The sequence below is a fragment of the Quercus lobata genome, chromosome 7, assembly GCF_001633185.2.
Source record: "Quercus lobata isolate SW786 chromosome 7, ValleyOak3.0 Primary Assembly, whole genome shotgun sequence".
Lineage (NCBI taxonomy): Eukaryota > Viridiplantae > Streptophyta > Magnoliopsida > Fagales > Fagaceae > Quercus > Quercus lobata.
In genome coordinates, this window is record NC_044910.1 from 25950865 (window position 1) to 25972195 (window position 21331).

General features: G+C 35.8%; 2 protein-coding genes across 2 annotated transcripts; both read right to left on the reverse strand.

The window, feature by feature from the left end:
* Window positions 1–5372: 5372 nt before the first annotated feature.
* Window positions 5373–9379, reverse strand: LOC115954156 (amino acid transporter ANT1). Its single transcript, XM_031072060.1, has 3 exons — window positions 8835–9379; window positions 7655–8302; window positions 5373–6204 (listed from the first exon to the last, which is right to left on the reverse strand). The coding sequence occupies exons 1-3, from the start codon at window positions 9096–9098 to the stop codon at window positions 5800–5802; spliced, it is 1317 nt and encodes a 438-aa protein (XP_030927920.1). The 5' UTR covers window positions 9099–9379; the 3' UTR covers window positions 5373–5799.
* Window positions 9380–10406: 1027 nt separating this feature from the next.
* LOC115953918 lies at window positions 10407–18518 on the reverse strand. The gene is made up of 2 exons (XM_031071747.1): window positions 18414–18518; window positions 10407–11486 (listed from the first exon to the last, which is right to left on the reverse strand). The coding sequence occupies exon 2, from the start codon at window positions 11473–11475 to the stop codon at window positions 10690–10692; it is 786 nt and encodes a 261-aa protein (XP_030927607.1). The 5' UTR covers window positions 11476–11486; window positions 18414–18518; the 3' UTR covers window positions 10407–10689.
* Between the last annotated feature and the right edge of the window lie 2813 nt (window positions 18519–21331).

Here is a 21331-nt window from a genome sequence, read left to right on the forward strand (position 1 = left end):
GCTTTGCCACCGTTCACTACTTTTCTATGTTCATTTTTTGCATATGATCATCCATCTTCAACATTGCTATATAAAACTCGCATGTAGCCACTTGATCTTCACATAGTTCTCCTACTTCGTAATCGGTGGGAAACTTGATCATCAGATGGTAGGTTGAAGTTACGGCCTTCCACGAGTTGAGGGTAAGTCGTCGAAGAATGGCATTATAGGCGGACGAGCAGTCGACAACAAGGAATATAACATCTTTAGTGATTTTTTGAGGATGATTGCCAACTATAACATGTAGCGTGACTACGCCAAGGGGGTATACTTTAGTCCCTCCAAACCCGACGAGCGGGGAGTTGGTCGAGACCAGCCGTTCTCTGTCAATCCTCATTTGCTAGAATGCCGAGTAGTAAAGGATGTCAATAGAGCTTCTGTTGTCGCCCAAACCGGTGTGTGTTGTAGTCTCCTACCCGTATGCTAACGACAAGTGCATCATCATGCGAGTGGTGGAGACGTCAAGCATCTTCTTCTGAGAATTCAATGATGGGGTTGTTAAACTACACTATCTTTGGGATGAAGCCCGTTAGCTAGATGTTCTAAACCATCCTAAGGTAAGTCTTACAAGCCTTTTTAGACGAACTAGAAGCCGCAGTGCCTCCCACAATCATTCTTATATCTCTTACGGGCGGCCTAGGATGCTCGTTCTCTCGTCGGGGAACCTGTTCTTGTGGTGGGTCCATCCTTTCCTTGTTGACGAACCTTTGCAACTTCCCTTGTCTAATAAGAGCTTCTATTTGTTGCTTCAGGTCGTAACAATCGGCTGTGTCATGACCGTGGTCATGATGGAAGTGGTAATACTTGTCTCTAGACCTCTTATTGGGATCTCCCTTCAGCTAGCTGGGAAATGTCAAGGATCCTTCGTCTTTTATCTGCATCAAGACTTGGTCAATCGGGGTCGTCAGCGGGCTGAAGATTGTGAACCTCCCGTGAGGGGCTTGGAGTGCCTAACTTCTCAATGTTCTCCAGTCCTAGCCATCTTCCTCCCCCTATCCTGCTATACGTCCTCCTGTCTTTCCCTCTTCGTGGGCTTTTCTTCTCGAGCTAGCAATGCGTCTTCCACGTTCATGTATTTAGTAGCCCTGTAAAGCATATCCAACATAGTCTTTGGGTCGTTTTTATATAAAGAAAATAGAAACTTACCCTTCCGTAGCCCATTCGTGAATACAGCCACGAGTATCTTGTCGTCAACTTCATCGATTGAGAGGGCCTCTTTGTTGAAATGGGTTATGTAAGACCTCAGCGTCTCATCCTCCTGAAGCTTAATGCTCATCAAGCATGTAGTGGACTTCTTATACCTATGTCCCCCGATAAAGTGTGAGGCAAATTGGGTGCTTAACTCCTTGAAGGTACTAGTGGAGTTAGGTGTCAACATATTGAACCAAATCCTTATGGGTCCTTTCAGTGTAGTGGAGAAGGCTCTGCACATGATCTTGTCCGCCACTCCTTGCAGGTGTATCAAGGTCTTGAAAGACTCCAGGTGGTCCAGGAGATCCTTAGATCCGTCGTAGGTCTCCAATTGTAGCATACGGAACTTTGGTGGAAGGTGAAACAAAGTGACGGATGTCGTGAATGGCGAGTCAGTTCAATGGACTAGGTCATCGAGGTCGCTAGACACATGTCCTTTGAAGGCGTTCATCATGAAGTCCATCCATTCCTTCATCATCTGCATCTCTATGACTATGTGAGGTGGAGCCGTATCTATAACGGATGGACGGCTCATGTCTTGTCGCTCTGGTCTGCTTGGGTTGTTACTACCTTTCGACCCTTCTTGGTCCCTTTTCTCAGCGCTAATGCCTTATTGGTCCTTCTCTTGAGTGTTAAGCCCCGCACTCTTTTGGCGTAGTTGCTTTTCCAAATCATGGTTTTGCTTGGTGAGGCCTTCTATGGCAGCGGCAAGAGTTTGAACCTATCTCTCAAGGGCGATTGTGCATGGTTCGTCTCCTTGAACATTGTTAGTGGTCGCTATCAAGCGAGTAAGTACCATGCAACTCTTTATCCAGGAAGCACAAGTATGGCTTACAAGTCTCACTTCCCACAGACGGCATCAACTGATAATGCCAAAAATTATCAGTAAATCACACAGTCCTCACATGCTCGAGACAACAACTGGGAAACAAAAACAAAGAAGACCTTGTAGAGAGTACCAGTGTGGTACCGACCAAATACCCTCTGAATGTCAAGTTAGAGAACTTTCACAACTCTAAAGTGCCAGAGCTAGGGAAATTATGCGTACCTTGATTTGTGAGGGCTTTGGGGTTTTTATAGTAGTATAGAGTTGACATTCGTTTCTTGGCGGAGGTCTTTCCTTGTAGGAAAGATCCTTATTAATGCGTGTATTTTGCGGGATCCTTTCTTTATAAGGATTCTCGATTAGGGTTAACTGTGAGGCGTAAGAAATTTTTTTATGTATTTATTTGTGGAGCCCAAGCAAACACCATGCTGGAACCGTCAACAGACCTTTTACTCTCGTCAGCTTCTTTCCGTCAGTATTCCATAACGTCAAGGCGGTCTGGTCGTCTAACAAAAAGTTGTTGACTTGAGGGCAAAGTCATTGTCTTCTGTATAGTAAAGTTGACGGGTCCAAGATTGACATCTTTCTAAAAAATTACCCTTATCACCTATCAATTTGTTAATGGTAGGTAAAAAAAATGATTTCAATTATAGACCCAACCCAGAATCCATAACAAATTGCTTTGTTGTGATTGATTTTGATATATGGCTTCTTGTATAATCTGATGTTTAGTGGTCCCAAGTCCTTAAACCTTAATCGTCATTGCTTGACATTTAGCAAAAAGTATACTAAAACGACATGATGATAACGTGTAAAGGCCAATCAGCCCAACTCGCATATGAAGACAATTAAAGATTGGGTTAGGCCGGTTAGCCTTGTTTGAGTTGACGTTTTAGATGTGCCTAACTGCCTATAGAATGAAGCAGTCGGTTTCTGCTCGTTGGGACTGATCTCCTAAAAGTTTTCAAATTGTTCTAGCACTCAATTCCATACCTAATTTTTATAACTTATTAAATTACATAATTGTGAATAATCGATGAAAAGTGATAAGTTCATAATCCGTAGACTATAGTGGGTAGAAAGTGTGTTACCATACTCCTAGATTGGATCATTACCCCACTTAGAGGTATACAGCCAATCAGTTGATTTGTCAAAACTGACCCAATCTAATGAGTTGGGTCAAATTGCCATTTTTTGGCTATAGCTTAGGTTGGGTTCAGATTAGTAGATTTATAAATCCACATAATCTGATCCAACCTAACCCATCTATGTTTAATATATATTAGATGATGTCTCATGCGATACACGAACTATTTTATAATTTCTTTTGAAATCATTTTTATATATATTAAGACCTACATATATTACTTATTTTGTTATATAATATTTATGTTTGTCCACAATATTATTGAATACTTTGAAACTTGATTTTCTTAATCCATATTTTATTAAAAAATTTGTATAACACCATAAGACTATAACATATTATAATATTTACTGTTAAAATTAAGTAGATTTTATTTTTTAAACTAATTAACTGATTTTGAAATTTATAAATAAGAATTTAAAGCATAAAATATTTTTATATTCTAAAATTATATAAATTTAAGCAACCTATCAAACACTTCCTCAACCACTCTATTCTCACAACCCAATATGGAGACCTCAATCGCAAACACCCAATTCACTATCTCAATGAAATTAAAGAATCTAATTAAACTAAGAGAAATTGACAAAAAGCACATCAATTTATCAAAATTTAATTGTTTTTAATTGGGTTTTTGTATCCTTTAAAAAAAAGCAAAAAATATTTTGAAATCATCATCAATTTTTATTTTTATTAAGTATCAACATAAAAAGAATCTAATTAAACAAAGAGAAATTGGCTAAAAACACATCAATTTATCAAAATTTAATTGTTTTTAATTGGGTTTTTGTATCCTTTAAAAAAAAGAAAAAAATATTTTGAAATCATCATCAATTTTTATTTTTATTACTATGGCTCATACAACATTAAAAAAAAAGTTAACTTCATATATAATCAATTAGAATGTTTCTTTTTCTTTTTCTTTAGTTCTAAAACAAAATATATTTATGACTTTCCCAAACCAAAATCTCATACACCCAAAGACTCAAAGTGAATCACAACCTTCGCAAAATCAACAACGTCTGACTTCAACATAAAAACCATAAGCTTCCATCATTTGAATAAAAAAATGCAATCCCCCTTCCTTGGTCATAATCTACGTACTCACACGGGTTAGAATCAAATGGTACCACAATGTTGAAGTCTTGTACATGTCTTTGAAAGGCTAAAGGTAAATGACATTGTTTTTGTATGAGTGTATTTGAGATGAGATGGCATGAACGGTTGTAGGCATGTGTATATAAAGGAGTAGAAGTGAAGCTGGTGAATAGAAATGCAAAAAGTTTTTTATGTGTGAGAGAGAAGAAAAATCTTGAAACATTGAACCAAATAAAAGAAATAGTAGTCTTAAAACATTAAATAAAAAATGTAACAAAAAGTAGTCTTGAAACATTGAACCAAAGGAAATAAAGAGTCCTTATTTTTAAATTTGTTCTTATTTCTAATGTGGCTTAAGAATATTTCAATTCTCTTCATAAAGTGCGCCACACAGCAGAACCTCATACTTTCCCACATGAGGTCTCTACTTATATATATATATATATATATATATATTGATAGATTTTAAATATATATCATATGTTTTTGTTAGCTTCTTTGCCCCTCTCCCTAATTTAATAAAACAGAAATACTAGTTTATGTTTATGTTTATTTTATTTCTCAATTGAACTGGGATAGTTATTTGGTATGTCGTGTTAATTATTGAACTGGTTCAAATTTATTTTGTTTCTTAACTGAGATGGGATAGAACTATTTGATTTCATACTAATTAAATGTCATTTGGTTGGATATTTTATTGATATGATAATTTGTATTTGGTGGTGCTACAATTTAGAGTTTTTAGATGGCAAAGGCAGCAAATAATTGTAATATTGTTGTTATTCTTTTTTTCTTTTTTCTTTTTTTAATTCCAACATGTGGATCCAACTTGACCCATGTGGGTTGGGTTGGACCCCTATGATGAGTTGGGATGTTTTCAATTCACCCATGGTAAGTTGGATTTAGAAAACCCCTCACCCACTAAGTCCTTCTCGGGGATTGTCCATAATTCATATAATCAGTTGGCAAAAAGTGTCCACTACTCATAATCACACAAGTCAACAAGTTGTAAAATTGGGTGTGCGATTGGGCGTCCATAGGTGGACCGAGAGCTTTTATTACATTTCAACAAACAGAAATACCGTTTTTATTCCCTATGACCATCTCAATCAAACATTCAAGAAAGGCAACTGCTAGCAACAGCCAACAGCTATATTCATCAATATAAATTACATGCGCAGGGCCGTAGGGATTTTGTAACACATCAATGTGTGTACAAAATAACAAAACTGTGGACGTAGAAATCTTTTCTTCGTATTTCTGCGTATTCCCAAATACGTTCCTCACCAAATGGTGCATCTAATTGGGTTGCTTCCAAAGCCCAATTTGGTTACAAAAAGCTGATAGCCACTAAGAAGGAAATTACAATTGTACACATTGCCATTTCAAACCCAGAAAAAAGACTAATTTGGAGACCTTCTATCCATTTTTTTTTCAGTAAAAAAAAAAAAAAAAAATTCAGGGCTGCAATCAATTATGAATTGGGTCCAAATACCCTTCAAACTCCAACTACAGAGTTATAAGTACCATAAGCAGCAAAAAGCAATCCACATGAAAATATGCAAATATCCAAGGCTCTTTGCCAGAAATGTAGAGAAGAACCAAATAATACCAAGTGAAATGTGGCTGGCAAAACAAACGAGATCAGTGCACAAACAGTACTCCCCACAAGCGACACAAATACACCAAACCCTGGCACGTACGAGGCCAAGACCGCCAAAACCACCACCAAAATTGCACGAGTCATATACATTGCATACTTTCCTATTCTTGTTGTTGAATACTCACTGTTATGGTGGAGCTTCCGAAACCATTTTCCCTTCCCTAAATTCCTTTCCACAATCTCGTTAATTGGATGTACCATGATTGGGAATGTGAAGATTATTCCCAAGCACAAGCCAACCTGTTAGCAGACATCATAAAATCATTTCAGCTACAAGACAAAGTTATATAAAAAACTACAGTGGCGAATATTTATAAGACAGGAACATGTGTTGCATCAACAGTCACATATGATATGACAAACTCATTAAGATTAAATGAACTTGAATCCTGGACAAGTCCATAGTACAAAATTCACTATATCAATAAAATTATTTAAGCTACAAAACACCGGCTATCTTAAAAGCTACAGTGATGAATATTAGACAAAGGAACATGTTGCACCAACGGTCACATATGACAAGCTCATTAAGATTAAATGAACTTGAATCCTTGACAAGTCCATAATACAAAATTCACTAAATCAATAAATTATAACCCAGCAAACCAAACCTTAATCACATATAGTGTTTGAACCATGGCATTATACATATATGGATGAAGATAATAGATTAAATTGCAAATATCCACCTTTAATTGAGCAATCAACCACCTAATGTCGCTAAATATTCTAAATACCCCCCTAACACTCCAATAGCCATTAAATTAAGAAAAAAACAACTGCACAAAAAGGAGAAATTGAAGATTTCTTTTTTTTTTGGGGGGGGTTGTTTTGGTAGCATCGTTGTCCAGTAATTTGCTCCTAAAATGATAGTCATTTGAAATTTTGAGTGATAATAAGAACTAAGAAGTTGATTACTCAAATTTAATTTCAGAGAGGAAAACATATCTGAAGTGATGTTTAAATGGATATCTGTAATTTACCAAACTATTAATGTTGTATAGGAAAATGATACTAGGAGATCCTTTTAGCAATACTTTGAAAAGTCATTTATTTCGATAAAACACAGTATAATGAGCACATGGGTAGACACAAATTTTTTTTTTATTGGCACATGGGTAGGCACATTTTTTATTATTAATTAATGGAAGATGCTAACGAATACTCTTAGTATAATGGTTAATAACCCATTTAAAAAATAAATTATGAAAAAAGAAAAAAAAATCTATTAATATAAATTACAGAGTTAGGTGCATTATTTATAAAATTAAAAAAATTGTCTTTACTTAGCCAAGCATGTGCACGTGTCCAATAAATTTTTATAAGACAACTTTAATGCATATAGAAATTATATGCAAACGACAAGACATCACTAGAAAAAAGATATACATCTAGTCACTGCATACATATATTTAATCATTGCAGTAGTAGGTGAATGAAATTGGATCTTACTCTTCAAAGTTAGTCCTATGTTCACACCATCTTTCACTTATTCATTCCAACTATAAGGTAAGCATTCTGCTTAAACATAAAGCATGGAGTGCATAACTGAAAGAATTGGGATTTGGGAATTCTTAATTCTAAAATAAGAATTACCTTAATTCCAAAGATATAGAATATATGTCGAGAAAAATAAAAGCATGTAGAATGAGGACTCGTATACACAATATACAAGGTGCTAACACATTACCTGAACTGCTATAGATGTCCAATTATGGGGGAGATTAAGAGTTATGATGTCTTTAGTTTGATCACCATAAGCCATGTAACCAAAGAATCCGAAGGAAGCATACAAAAGGGTTATCCCTGTGAAAACCGTAGCTAGCAACTTTGGGAAACTGGATTTGTCTTTCATAGAGGCTTCCAATGCCAATGTCATCCCAAACCCCTCAAAGCAGAACACTGCCATCCCTCCTGCAAATGGCAATCCTCCTATGTTGGATGTGATCGCCGTCCTATCTCTAAATGAAAATTCACCTCCTACCACTTTTTGTATATCCTGCTTCACCACAATTGCCATAGCTAACAAATTACAAATATTGGCAAAGATGCTGAAAGGTGATAGAGCTGATAGACTGCTTATCCATGACAAGCCAATTTCAATTGGGACTAACAAAAATATGTAAGACGCCAAGTTGAGGCCATAGCCTTTGAATATTGATGAAAGGTTTTGTCCAATGAATACCAGATATGCCACTGAACCTCCACATTGGGCAATCAAAATAAGGAATTCTGCTACATATCGACCTGTCCTTCCTAAACATTTATAACCCAAGTCGCCATAGCTCTTCAGATCCATTGATTCTTCTTCTGATGACAACTTTCGTCTGCATTGAACCTGTTGAAGTAAATGTAACATGTGAATAAGAAGTTCCAAAAGTTGCAGCTTTTCATAGCACTTTTAAGAGATTTTCAACAAATAAGCAAATAAGTTTTTAGCGAAAAGTTGCATCTAAACTCACCACCTAACTTCTTGATTCTGGCTTTTAAGACATAAAAGAGTGTTGTAAATTCATTCAACTTATTAATTAAAGAACTTGTAGCAAAAAAGACAAGATCAACATTAATAATGATGTACAATGATAATTCGGCCCCGTTATATTCCAACTTTGAAAATCAAATAACTTATATATGAAAATCTTTTTGCTCAACAAACAACAAAAGATAAAAGATTTAAAGAAATAACTTCAGGAGTAAAAACATAGTCTTTCACAGAATAATCATCAATGAGTCAATTTCAAGAGCCTGTAGTCCAAATCTCAATCTATCTATGATTAGCAAAAGAAAGAAAGATTGAAAGGAAGAAAAAGTTGGTTCAAAAAAAAAAAAAAAAAAAAAAAAAAGAGAGAGAGAGTGATGAATGAACTGACAAGGAGGAGCATGCAATAGTAGCTGCAGAGCCCAACAATGATAACACCAAACAATCCAGCAAGCCAACCAGCAATTCTGAAAGCGAAAGGGAGGCCCAACACACCGGTCCCAATAACAGACACTATAATATTTCCAAGTGTTTGAGCTATTGAAGCTGTTCCTTTCGAAGAAGATTCAAGCAAAGGAACCGAACAAGGAGAAGAAGAAGAAGAAGAAGAAGAAGAGGAAGAAGATCCGGCCTTTCTTTGTTGCTCGTAATCCATAGTCAAAAATAAAAAATAAAACAAAAAAAAGAAAAACCCAACTGCTATGCTTTGCTCACTCTATCTACTTGTGTTTTATAGGACTACTCGACTTCTGCTAAGGCATCAAAGGTAGTTTCATTAGTGTTGTACTCGTTTTGGTAGGAGGGATCTGATTTTGGTTGTTGTGGGATTTTTTTTTTTTTTTTGCGAAAAGGTTGTTCTGGGAATTGGATCCTCTGTTTGAGTCATGAACCAATTAGCCTTTTTCTGTGGTTGTTTTGTTTGGTGTGTATGGAATATTTGACTCATGTGAGTAATCATATGAAAAAAAAAACTATAATTTACTATTTATTACTTGGCAAACTGTAATTGGTTATGTGGCCTTTTTATGGACCAGTCATTTTTCACTATCATTTATAATTTACTTTACCAGATAATTGTAATAAAAATTGTGGTGTTTTATGTGTTTGAAGGAATTTTGATAGAATATAGATCCCTATCATCCCACGTCGGCCAAAGTAAGTTTGGAATGAGATTGAATTCTTCCTAAAGTGACCCTCTAGTCTCTCTATTCAGGTATGGCCCACTTTAGGAAGGCGTTTACGTTTTAGCAAAGAAGATTCCAATTTTGGATGGTTGGTGGAAGCATGAAAACCGCCCCCAGAAAGTTACGTGATAGATACCATATTACCATGTAACCATTCAGGGAAAAAAATAATAATAATAAAATAGATAGATGAAAAATTTTCAAAACATTTTTTTGACAAATTTTTATTAATTCTTATCAGACTATTGGACTACCATTGATATCAATTTATTAGCTATCATTAACAATTTTTCACCCCAATAATTGTGAAATATTAGATTAATTGGATCTCATCTCACAACACATTCCGAAGATGCCGGAATTGCAAGTTCCACAAGAGAAAAAAGATCTTATCTATCATATACATACATGTATCATCTCTCTTATAGTGTGTAGACTCCACCGACGAATAAAGACCCACAAATTCTGAGAAAGGGGGAAAGGATATCTTATTAGTCTAAAGGCAAGGCTTGCTTTTTTACACCTCATAATAGGTTCTTGGTTCTAGGTTATTAGTGCAAACGTAAAATTGTTGTTACCACATGTACATATTAAGGCAACCAATTCTCTTTACAATATTCATAACTTTCACTAATATGTCAGGTGGTCTAGCGGACAGGCCTTGGACCAACAAGACTTCCGTCTTGGGTTTGAGGTTTTAGAAATTTCAGCTGGGGTAAAAAACAACTGAAATGACTGCATTTCAGCATCTCGCAATATAATGCTCAGTAATAGCCAGATTATAACTCAATGCATAAAGGATTCTGCTTCATTGATCAATTATACCAAGAACACAGATCATACTAATGTATGAAAAACTGTCATGATTTTGCATACATTTTTCATAAGTTACACGGCAAGAATGGTCATGCCCATTACCAATTTTTTCCCTGACAGCAAAGCGTGCTTTCTATTCTCTCCCAACTAGTTTGTCATAAGTCATAACATACATAATTGTTGAGACATGTCTCGGGCTAACACAATTACGCTGCTGCATTTTTACAATTTCTTTCTTCCCTATTTTCAGATCATCTGAAAACTACTGGGCTGGCAAACACAGTCAATAGCATGAATCAGTTTCCTCCTAGGACCTACAGCATTTGCACCCATATCCTTGAGCTTCTTCATTGTCAAATTCACTAACTGAAATTTATTCACACTCTTCCTCTGAAAAATCCTCACAAACTGACCTAGTCCAAGTGAGGCTAACCACCTGCTCAACCCACCTGCTTTTTGAAGATTCCTCTCAAGATTTGACGCCCTCAGCCTTTGATTTAGCAACTTTCCCCCATCAAGAAAGCTAATGGGGCAATGTAATAATCTTTGCCGCTTAATAGCTCCTGGGGTGTTAGATACCCCAAATCTTTTATAAATCATTGGAGTATCAGCTTGATCTGGATTTTCTGGATCCCTTCTTAAATCTAGCCTTGGTGCCTTGGCTAATGTTGGCATGCCTTGGGCAGGAGCTTTTCTTGCAAACCGAGTACCCTTTTTATGTATGAATTTCTCACGTTCGTCAACTGATGGCATTCTGGGACATATATCAATTGGAGATTGTATTTGGTTACTCACTGTTTTTCTGGGTACAGCTTGTAGCTGACTTGGTCCCTGGTTTTGAGTTGTCAAATTTTTAGCAGCCGGTAGAGGAGGCACCAAAATGGTGATTCTCTGCCTTTTCACGATCACCCAACTCTCTTCTCCCAGCCAGTCCAGATCATTAATAAAGTTTGATGAATCAATGTGGCCATTTGGAGTGTTATTCTTGTTTTTACGGATTGCCGTAAGCTGTCTTTGCTTTGATCTCACCATCGGTAGAGAATCTGCTAGTCATAAATTGTGCAATAGACTTAGAATTCAATACATCATTTGATTACAAGCAATGATATCCATAATGATGACATTATCTGAAGAGTTCTTCTAGGATCACAACTTTTGCCACAACTCTAATGTGACGGACTATGAGCGGTGGAGAGACTGTGAGTAGTTGTCTATTACTTTCACATGGACCCACCATTTTTTCTCCACCCTCATAGTCTGCCACATCAAAGTTGTGGCACAAAAACTTGTGGTCTTAGATATTCTCTTATTTGAAAACAAATCAACAAGTACAACTTTGACATAGTAGCTGATGGACCAAACAAGAATTGCTTTGTTCAAAATATAACAATTTAAATACATGCAAAACATACTGGGGAGGAAACAAGATCTTTTCCAAAATCCTTGTATTATCTAGGAACCAGATTGAGCGGTCCACTCCATCTACTTAATCTTAAGGCACAAATATAACAAAGTTTGACTAAACATGAGAAGAGTCAATCCAAGTGAGAGTTCCTGTGAACTACAAAGGTGTTATCAAGTTTTTATGTCTGAGGTTTTGCACCCAGAACTGCTACAGAGGCTCCAATTTTTTTTTTTTTTTTTTAAAGCATTCCATTAAAAGGTGCAGAAAAGGGCGCAACTCTAGTACACAGTAAGTATACAAAAGGAAGAGCCAAAAAGAAAGAAAAAAGAAGAAAGATAAGAGAAGGTTTAAGAATATCATCTAAATTCATGTCGACTAGATAATCAACCAGGTTCTACCTATCCAAAAAAAATCCACCAGGTTCTAGATGGAAAAAGTAGTCGAAGTTGATGTCCACTCATACAGAGATTAAAGAAATAAATTTTCAATTAAACTGTCAATGTCTCGTTTCCTACAATTGTTCATCTATTCTGCTCTCTCCAAATAGTCTACATAAAGCACAAAGGAATTGACCCCAAAATTACAGTACAAATATGATTAATAAAACTCCACTTTCAACATGAAAATTAATCCACTACAAAGCCTGGCATTACCCGGCTTACCCCAAGTAGGCTTAGCACTAGCGTTTGCATCTCTCAAGCCGTTGAATAATGAAGAAACAGATGGTTCACAGACTCCCCCATCAGATTTACACATACGATACCAATCCATCAAAAATATGCTGTGTTTCTGAAAATTATCTGTTTTTTAGAATTTTCCCCGGAGCCATGGCCGAAGTGAAGAATACAACCCAAGACAGAACTTTTACCTTCCATGTACTTTTCCAGGGAAATGAATGGTCATCCCCTGATTGCAAAAACTATAGCTTTTGACATGAAAACCCTTTGTTTTTGAAGGAAGCCAAACCATTCTATCTTCTCCCACTTGTCTGAGTTTGATAGAATATAAGTCCTCCGAGAAATTATCTAAAGATTTAACCTCCTAATCTTGAACCGCTCTTAGGAAAAAAGGATTCCAATGAAAACTTACATTTGCCCTTTATATGTAATATATTATATACCACTCTTGCATCTGTCTCTAGGAATTAGAAAAGCTCAGGATAGTTCTCCAAGAATGAAGAATCTCCGTGCCAACAACGAACCCTAGTACCATCTCCCACATCAAATCTCATAAAACTAGCAAATTTATTCCAACCCCCTCTAATGTGTTTCCATAAGAGCATTCCATGAGAGCCCCTCACAACTTTTGAGAGCCCCAAGTGGAGCCATATTTTTTTTCTATTACCTGCCTCCAAAGAGCATGAACATCCCTCCCTACCACATACCTCCACAGCCATTTGCCAAGTAGAACTTAGGATCCGTTTGAATACAGTTGAAAACTAAAAAACACTGTAGCAAAATAATTTTTAAATGTGTGAATAGTACTGTGGGACCCATTTTTAATGAAAAAGTTGCTGAAAAGCGAAATTTGTGGGTCCGTAAACAGTGCACACCATGCACTGTTCACAGAAAAAGTCAAACATTTCGGCTCCAAAAAAAAAAAAAAACAGCTGAAACGCAAAACGTGCATTTAGGAAGCGCAAACGCACTTCCCAAACGCACACTTAGTTAAAAAGCAAAAGCTTTTTAATCCCCAAACCTCCAGTTTAAAGCAGGGGACAAATTGTTCGCCAATTTACTAGATGGATTTTTGTGATCATCTTCTATGCCATCCCAAAGAAAGTCTCTCTAAAAATTGTTCATCCTTGTACAGACTCTAGTAGGCAAAGGGAATAAAGACAAAGTAAGTGGGACAATTGAAGAGCTTGTTCTTGATCAGAGTGAGTTGCCCTCCTTTTGATAAATAGATTTTCTTACAACCAGCCAGTCAATTCTCGATTCTTCCTAAAATGCTATCCCATGAATTCCTTGCCTCAAATGTGCTCCCTTTGGAAGCACCAAATATTTCATTGGAATGTGTGCTATTGCACAGCCCAACAAATTACCACATCCATTACAGGAACCATTTCAGATTCACTCTAAGCCCCAAGACTGCTTCGAAATAGATGAGAATGCATCGCAAATAGCTTAATTTTTTATAAATAGCATAATTGAGCTACATATTTTTCGTGGGAAAAAACTTAGATACAGTACCTTAAGTGTTGTTCCTTAGGTTCCCCTCTTGAAATTCAGCCATATGGTTACTTAATTAAAAAATATACTTTCAACCCATGAAAAAAAATCCACATAACAAAATCTTAAAAGGGGAACCTAAAGAACAGCATCTAAGTACTGTACCTAAGTTTTGCTCTTTTTTGTGGAAGTACTGGAAGAATTTCCTCACCTCAGTTTGCATCATGTCCCTACAGACTTGGTTAAAAAGAAATCGAAAAGTCATCTTAGTGCGGATACAAGATACAGGCTTCCAATCATGTAGATCTATAGAGAAAACGGCCCAACATATGACCTCATGGATGGAGCCTGTTGATAGTTGAGCTAGGATGTCAATTCAGGTTAGTGTGTCGTGTCGAGGTAGGGTATTTGGCTACTCCAACAGTGCAGCATCTGTAGCTTCCAAGCTAGGCAAAAGTAAACTGCCAATAAGTTGTACAATGTTATCCCAGACTTCTTCTTGACTGGAGGTTACTGCATCACCTATTTTTTAACCCCCCAACGAAATTGTTGCACCTATGAGAATTAGCCAACCTGTGGAAAAATACTGTATTTCTATCTTCTTCCTTCAAAAATTATGCCTGAGAGTTCCATCTAAAGCTAGTCTCCTACAAAATTATGGAAAAACCTAAATCAATTAAAATCTTTGTTTGTTCGTACTCTTTTTGATTGGTTCAGGGCTTGGGGTTCTACACATTGTTATGCTTTTTCTGAGTTTCTAGATTCTCTTAGATTTGGCATTTGATTTACTTGTATTCTTATGATCCTTTGTGTTCATCATCGTGAGCACGAGGTTTTTCTTTCTTTGTCAATAAAATTGAATTCTTACCTATTAAAAAAGCTTTGGCATTTTCCCATCTGATTTTTTCCTTCAAGGACAATATTCTCTCTTCTTCTAGACAATAAATCCTGTTTATCTTCCAGTAATATCTAATTCCTTTTACTCACATCTTTTAAAGCTTGCTTGATCTAGATTCCTCAATCATTTTTTAAGGCTTCACTAGGTATCCCACAAAACTAACTCCACCATTGTTTCACTTGCTCCACAAACCCCTCCTCCTATTTAAGCCACATATTTCAAATTTTAAGGATCCTTTCCCTCTGCTAATCCCATTCACATCAAGCAATAAAAGAAAGTGGTCTTATAACATATGTTGGAGTAGACACTAAGTTAGATTGTAGAAATGCTCCTCCTAATCTGGTGTGATAAAGAACCTGTCCAATCTGGACATAGAAATGTACTTGTGATTGTTAGACCACATAAAGATCCACCTTATAAGGGTATGTTCATTAAGCCAAGAGTTAATTATACCCAATCCCCCATTTTGAACTGGTTTACAAATCTGAGTCCAATTAACTAGGTGAAATTTATGCTCCTCACCAATCCCACTCCATAAAAAATCTCTCTGAAGTTTTTCAATACGTTTGGCTACGGAAGAGAGAAAGAAAGTAGGTATGTAGACTTGAGAATGTGCTTTTAATCAGAGTAACCCTACTATAAATAAAGCCACTTCCACCCCACTAACCTCCTTTCCAAACTCTCAAGAATTGAATTCCAAACTGTCCTCTCCTTGAATTTATCACCCAAAGGAAGACTCAAATATTTCATTGGAAAAGAGGACTGTCTACATCCTAACTAAGCCACAATTTCTTCCAAATTGATCACTTCCCCTACCTGGACCAACTATGATTTTCCCAAGTTAATCTTTAGACCCAATACCACTTCAAACAACAAGAGAATATCCCATAATTTTTCTATTTGACTCAAAGCAGCATCACAAAAGATCAAGGTGTCATCTACAATTAGTAGATGAGACACCATCGAGGACCTATAGTCTGTGGTACCAATTGTGAAGCCCGAGATAAGCCCATCATTAATTGCTACCGCCAACAAACACCTCAAAGCCTCCATCACAATGCCAAACAACATCAAGGAAATCTACTTGCTGTAAACCTCTAGAGCTCCTGAAAAAATCACAACGAATGCCATTTATCAAAATGGAAAATTGAACAATAGAAATACAGAAAATATAATCCACTTCCTCCATCTTTCTGAAATCCCGCATCTCTGTAGCATATACATAAGAAAGTCCCAAGACACGTGATTGAAAGCTTTCTCCAAATCCAATTCACACAACCCTCCTGGAATCTCTGCCTTCAATCTACTATCAAAGCACTTGTTAGCAATTAAAACGGAATCCAAGATGTGCCTATCTATGACAAAGGCATTCTGCAATTCCAAAATAATTCTATACAAGACCCTTTTAAGCCTATTAGCCAAAACCTTAGAAATTATTTTGTAAACTCACCCCACCAGAATAATGGGCCTAAAATCTCTTGCATCCATAGCATCCACTTTTTTTAGAATAAGAGCCAGAAAAGAAGCATTAAGGCAATTCTCGAAAATAGCTTGGGCATGAAAATTTTGAAAGAACTCCATAATTTCCAGCTTTAGAATATGCCAACATGATTGAATGAAGGCCATAGAGAAACCATCTAGACTTGGAGCTTTATCTCTATAAACCTTGTACCCCCCCCGCTGTACTTATTTGCAGTTTTTTTTTTTTTTTTTTTTTAATTTTCGTTACTTATAAATTTAAAAAATAAAAAATAAAAAACCAAGATCTTAAAATTATTTAAAGAAAAATCCCACATGGCAGTGGCAACCCTTTCTGCTCCCACTCTTTCACTAGTGAAACGAGTGACGTTAAAGTTCCCCCATGCACCATGGGACTCCCCTCCAAGGCTCCAACTATAAACCTCTGCCATTTCCAACCACAACTGGGGCCGTATACCCCAGAAAAACCCAAATGAAGCCATCGTCAATGTCTCTGAATTTACAGGTAACAGAGTAGTTGCCACTGCCAATTCCCAAATATTAACCATTCTTTTGTCCTGGAGCACCAGAAAACCACCTCACAAAGTGCAAACAGGTCCAGTCTACAAAATGTTTACCTTTTAAACTCCTCACAATTTCCCTAGTTATGCACTCCATCTTGGTTTCCTAGAAACACACAATGTCTACCTTCCAAACCCTCAAAAAATTTCTGATCCTCTGCCACTTTTCCCCATTGTGCAAACCACATACATTCCAGGATAGTATTTTAATTTTCATGATGATTGCAAAAAAAGAACCCTACCTCTTCTTGTAGTAGTATTCTTATATTCCCAACGCTTGATTACCAAATTATGTATACTCTTATGTTTCAAACACAACAATAGAAGGTGTATTCTGTTATTGTGATTTGCTTTGCCCAAAAATCAAATGGTCCTAAACTAAAACTGGAATCCTCCTTTTGCTTCTGTGAATTTCACAAAAAATAAATAATGTTGTTTGGATGGAAGAGACTTCATCTAAGATATGAGTAGATCTGAAATATGACCAGTGACTGCTCATGATCTACTTTGCATAAACCATTTGTATTGCACCCTAAAAGAATTTGTGAAGACAATGCCTTCCTGATAAACTTGCTCTTAGCTGAATTAAAAAATGCCAGCATCCCTACAATCAACTCATCCAAAGAAAAGCAAACTCTTCCTAACATAAAGTTGTGGGTCATACTGCCTTTTTTAAAACCATCTTTACATAGTTAATTATTCAGCTTAAGTAAATACATTGCTTAGTCAGTAGTCACACAACAAACAAGACAATGGAAGACACAACCATGAATACGCTCCGCATTTTTAATTTTAAAAACAGGATCATTTTGTAGACAAATAGCTGACTTTTGACTCCACTAAAGATCAGTAATTTAAATTTAAAAAAAAAAAAAAAAAAAAAAAAATTGTCTCCTAAAGAAGAGCCATTTGGACTCGTCTCTAGCCAGTGAAACATATTAGGAACTGAACCCACCTGCCAAAACCAGGTGGGTTCAGTTCTAAAGAAGAGCCATATTGGGTAATTGTTATTATTATTATTATTATGATAATTTAGGGAACATTTCTAAAGAAGAGCCATTTGGACTCATCAATAGCCAGTGAAACATATAAGGAACTGAACCCACCTGCCAGAACCAGTTGCCAGGTAATCCATGGGCATTCACCCTTACCGGGCTAAGCGGTTTACGATATGATTCCAATAGTATAAAGGCTTCCTAAATCAATTTGGAGTACAGATATTAGATATTAGCAATTCTTGCCTTTCCAACCTATCTAGCTTGGCAATCTGCTTGGTTGAACTTGAACATGGCATTAGTAGCCAAGAAAGCGCGGACACGGCAATTTGCCTGCCGTGCCCGTGTCGTACGCGTACGGGACACGGCTGCAAGCTTGTCCTTCCCTTTTTTTTAATAATCGGACACGGCGAGGAGAGGAGAATAAAAAAAATAAAAAAATAAAAAGGTAAAAATCCTAACCTGAAACGCTGCGTTTTGAGAGTATCCCTTGGCACCTTGAGTTTCCTCTCTCTATCGATCTCTCCTTCTCTCAGTCTCACTCTCTCACGCCTATCTCCTCTGTCTCTTCTTCTTCTTCTTTTTCTCAGGCGATCTCTTCTTCTTCTTCTTCTTTGGGAGAGCTGATTAGCCGATCTTCTTCCTTCTCTTTTTTTTTTTTTTTTTTTTTCTTCTCTTCTCCTTCTTCTAAATATGCCCTTTCATATTTTATAGTTTTCCACTTTTGCCTTTTGTTTTGAGCGTATACCTGTATCCTTTAAAAATGAGATAGAAGAGAGGACTTGAGTCTCTTTGTTTCTCAACTGAAAGTTTATTTTTTAAAGAAACGTAAATAAAAGTAAAAGTTAATTAAAATAATACAACATAATTTATAAATAGTATTAAAAAATATAATGAGCTCATAAATAGTAGTAAAAATAAATTAAATAGTAAAATAATTTTAATTTTTCATTAGTATCTAAAGTGGCGATGCCACGTTCATGTTAGGGTGTTCCCAGGAACACCTTGACTTGAAAAAAAAATTATATATAATAATTAAAATTATTTTTTATTTGTTTACCCTCTAAAAAAAATTAGGAACACCCTCAAAAAAATTTCAAGCAAGCCCACTAAAAAAAAAAAAAAAAAAAAAACAAAAAAATATTTGAACTAAAATCTGAATAAAAAATATTTAACAGGCAGCCCACCAGGAAAAAAAAAAAACCCAATATACTGAAAACAGAAACCACAGATTCTCAAAAAAAAAAAAAAAAAAAACTGATCGGTGCAAGCCCAGCAAAGAGCAAACCCAGGCCACAGATTCTCAACAAATCTATATATTACTAAAAGTTGACGCGTAGCGTTTAATGTTATTGCTCTCACGTTGTGCCACATCAGCTGCCACGTCATTCTCTTTTTTCTTTTCTTTTTTAAAATATAATTTGTCCTACAATTTTAAAATGGTTTTTACAATTTTCAGCCCTATAAATGCAGCCCACTACTTATTTATTTACTTCCACTATCACCCTATAATAAATCTAACCCACTACTTATTTATTTACTTCTACTATCACCCTATAATAAATCTATATAATTAATCCAACACACCTCTTATTTATTTAGTTTTACTATCAAGCCCAACCCAAAGTTTTTTCAGCTTAAAGGAAAAAAAAAAAAAAAACAAAACGTTGAAGCCTTTCAAGCTTTAGGGTTTTTTTTTTTTTTTTTTCAATTTTCTTATAATTTTTTTTAACATTTACACTTCTCCAACCTTTCTCTCTCTCTTACCATTTCATCTCCCCACTACTTCTTCAATCTTTCTCCCTCCTTTACTTTTTCATCTTCCCACTACCCTCTACATTAATATTATTCCTCCTCTTTCCCTTTATCTTCCTTTATTTTTGTCTCTTCTTATTTATACTCTCTTACTATAAATTTATCACTATCTCTTCTATTCTATGCATAGTTTTCCCTCACAAAAAAAAAAAAAAAAAAAAAAAAAAGGTTCCTCTCTCTCTCTCTCTCTAAATTTTTTGATGGATTTTATTATTTTTCTTACATCTCTACTTTAGGTTAATAATTTTTTATATTCTTTAAAACTATATTTTGGGTTAATGCGATTTAGTTTTGTTTTTTAAATTGTTGTTGTTGTTGTTTTTTTTTTTTTTCCTCTCTGTCTCTTTGATTGTTAAATGTTATCCTATTGCGTTCTAAAGAATTAAATATAGCATATAAAAATATAATATTATTCTATTACATAGCATGATTTGGATAATTTGGTATTTATTCTATTACATAACATGATTTTTTATAGTGATTGTAAGGACGCGATTTGCAACGAACTTGAACAGTGTTGGGTTCGCACGTAAAAAGGCTAAGACAATATGATTTGTAGAGCGTGGGTGTAAAGAACTAGGTTAACTGTGTTCTCTCTTAAAAAGATTCACTCTCACATAGATTAAAGGTCTAAAGTTGGTACAACGATCGTTTTCTCTTGCAATCAGTACAATTCCTTTTCTCTACTTTTTCTCTCTTCCTTTTTGTCTGTGTTCTTCTCCCTTTTCTTTTTTTGTTTTTTTCTGATCCCCCTCTTCATGCTCTTCTTTTAGTTTATATACCTCCCTTTGTGTTCCATCCTCACCACACACGTGTAGGTTGGGTCCGGAGGATTTCTTTCTGTCTCCTCTCGCACCTCCTGGAACTTCCTATGGGCAGCTGTAAGGCTGCTTTCTTACTGTTCAGGTATCACCTTCACATTAATGCGGCCAGAGAGTTGGTTGAGAAGTCATTAATGCGGAGGCAGCTGTAGTTATAGATATTTGTTTGCCTTATCTCTTTCATCCTTGGTCGGTTATTCTATCCTTTACGGTGACCTAATTCTGAGATCTGGTTGCAATAAGACCACGTCCTGATCGTCCTCAGACGCATACTGCCGAGGAGTATGGTATCCTCAGACGAACATGCATCCTCGGATGGGCCACGGGCCCAACAATCCTGAATCAATTCTAAATTTTATGGGCCTATTGATCGAACGGTCCCCACAGTGATCAATTTAGATGTTAAATTATGAGACTTTACTAATTTTTATTTATTTTCTAATCCTTTGTGGTGGACGAAGTACTCTTAATAGTTGTATTAGAAGTACTCTATAATGTCATTTATTTAAAGAAAAGTAAAGGTTAGCCAAACGAAAATAATCGGATAGGTGACAAATTTTAATTTTTGCAATTTTATTTTTGTTATTATTATTTTATAACAATGCATGTATAGAAATTTAATTCTTAGATTTTGCTAATAATTGTTTATTTGATAATATGTTTTGGGTGGCCAAAATTATAATTTCTACAAAGAAAATAACCTTAATAGATTATCAAAAAAAAAAAAAAATTATCCTAATATTG

Coding starts and splice junctions, on each gene's coding strand:
- LOC115954156 (XM_031072060.1), bottom strand. CDS start 9,098: ATGGATTACGAGCAACAAAGAAAGGCCGGATCTTCTTCCTCTTCTTCT. Junction 8,303..8,834: donor ACTATTGCATGCTCCTCCTT/GTCAGTTCATTC, acceptor TTACTTCAACAG/GTTCAATGCAGACGAAAGTT. Junction 6,205..7,654: donor GGACATCTATAGCAGTTCAG/GTAATGTGTTAG, acceptor GTCTGCTAACAG/GTTGGCTTGTGCTTGGGAAT.
- LOC115953918 (XM_031071747.1), bottom strand. CDS start 11,475: ATGGTGAGATCAAAGCAAAGACAGCTTACGGCAATCCGTAAAAACAAG.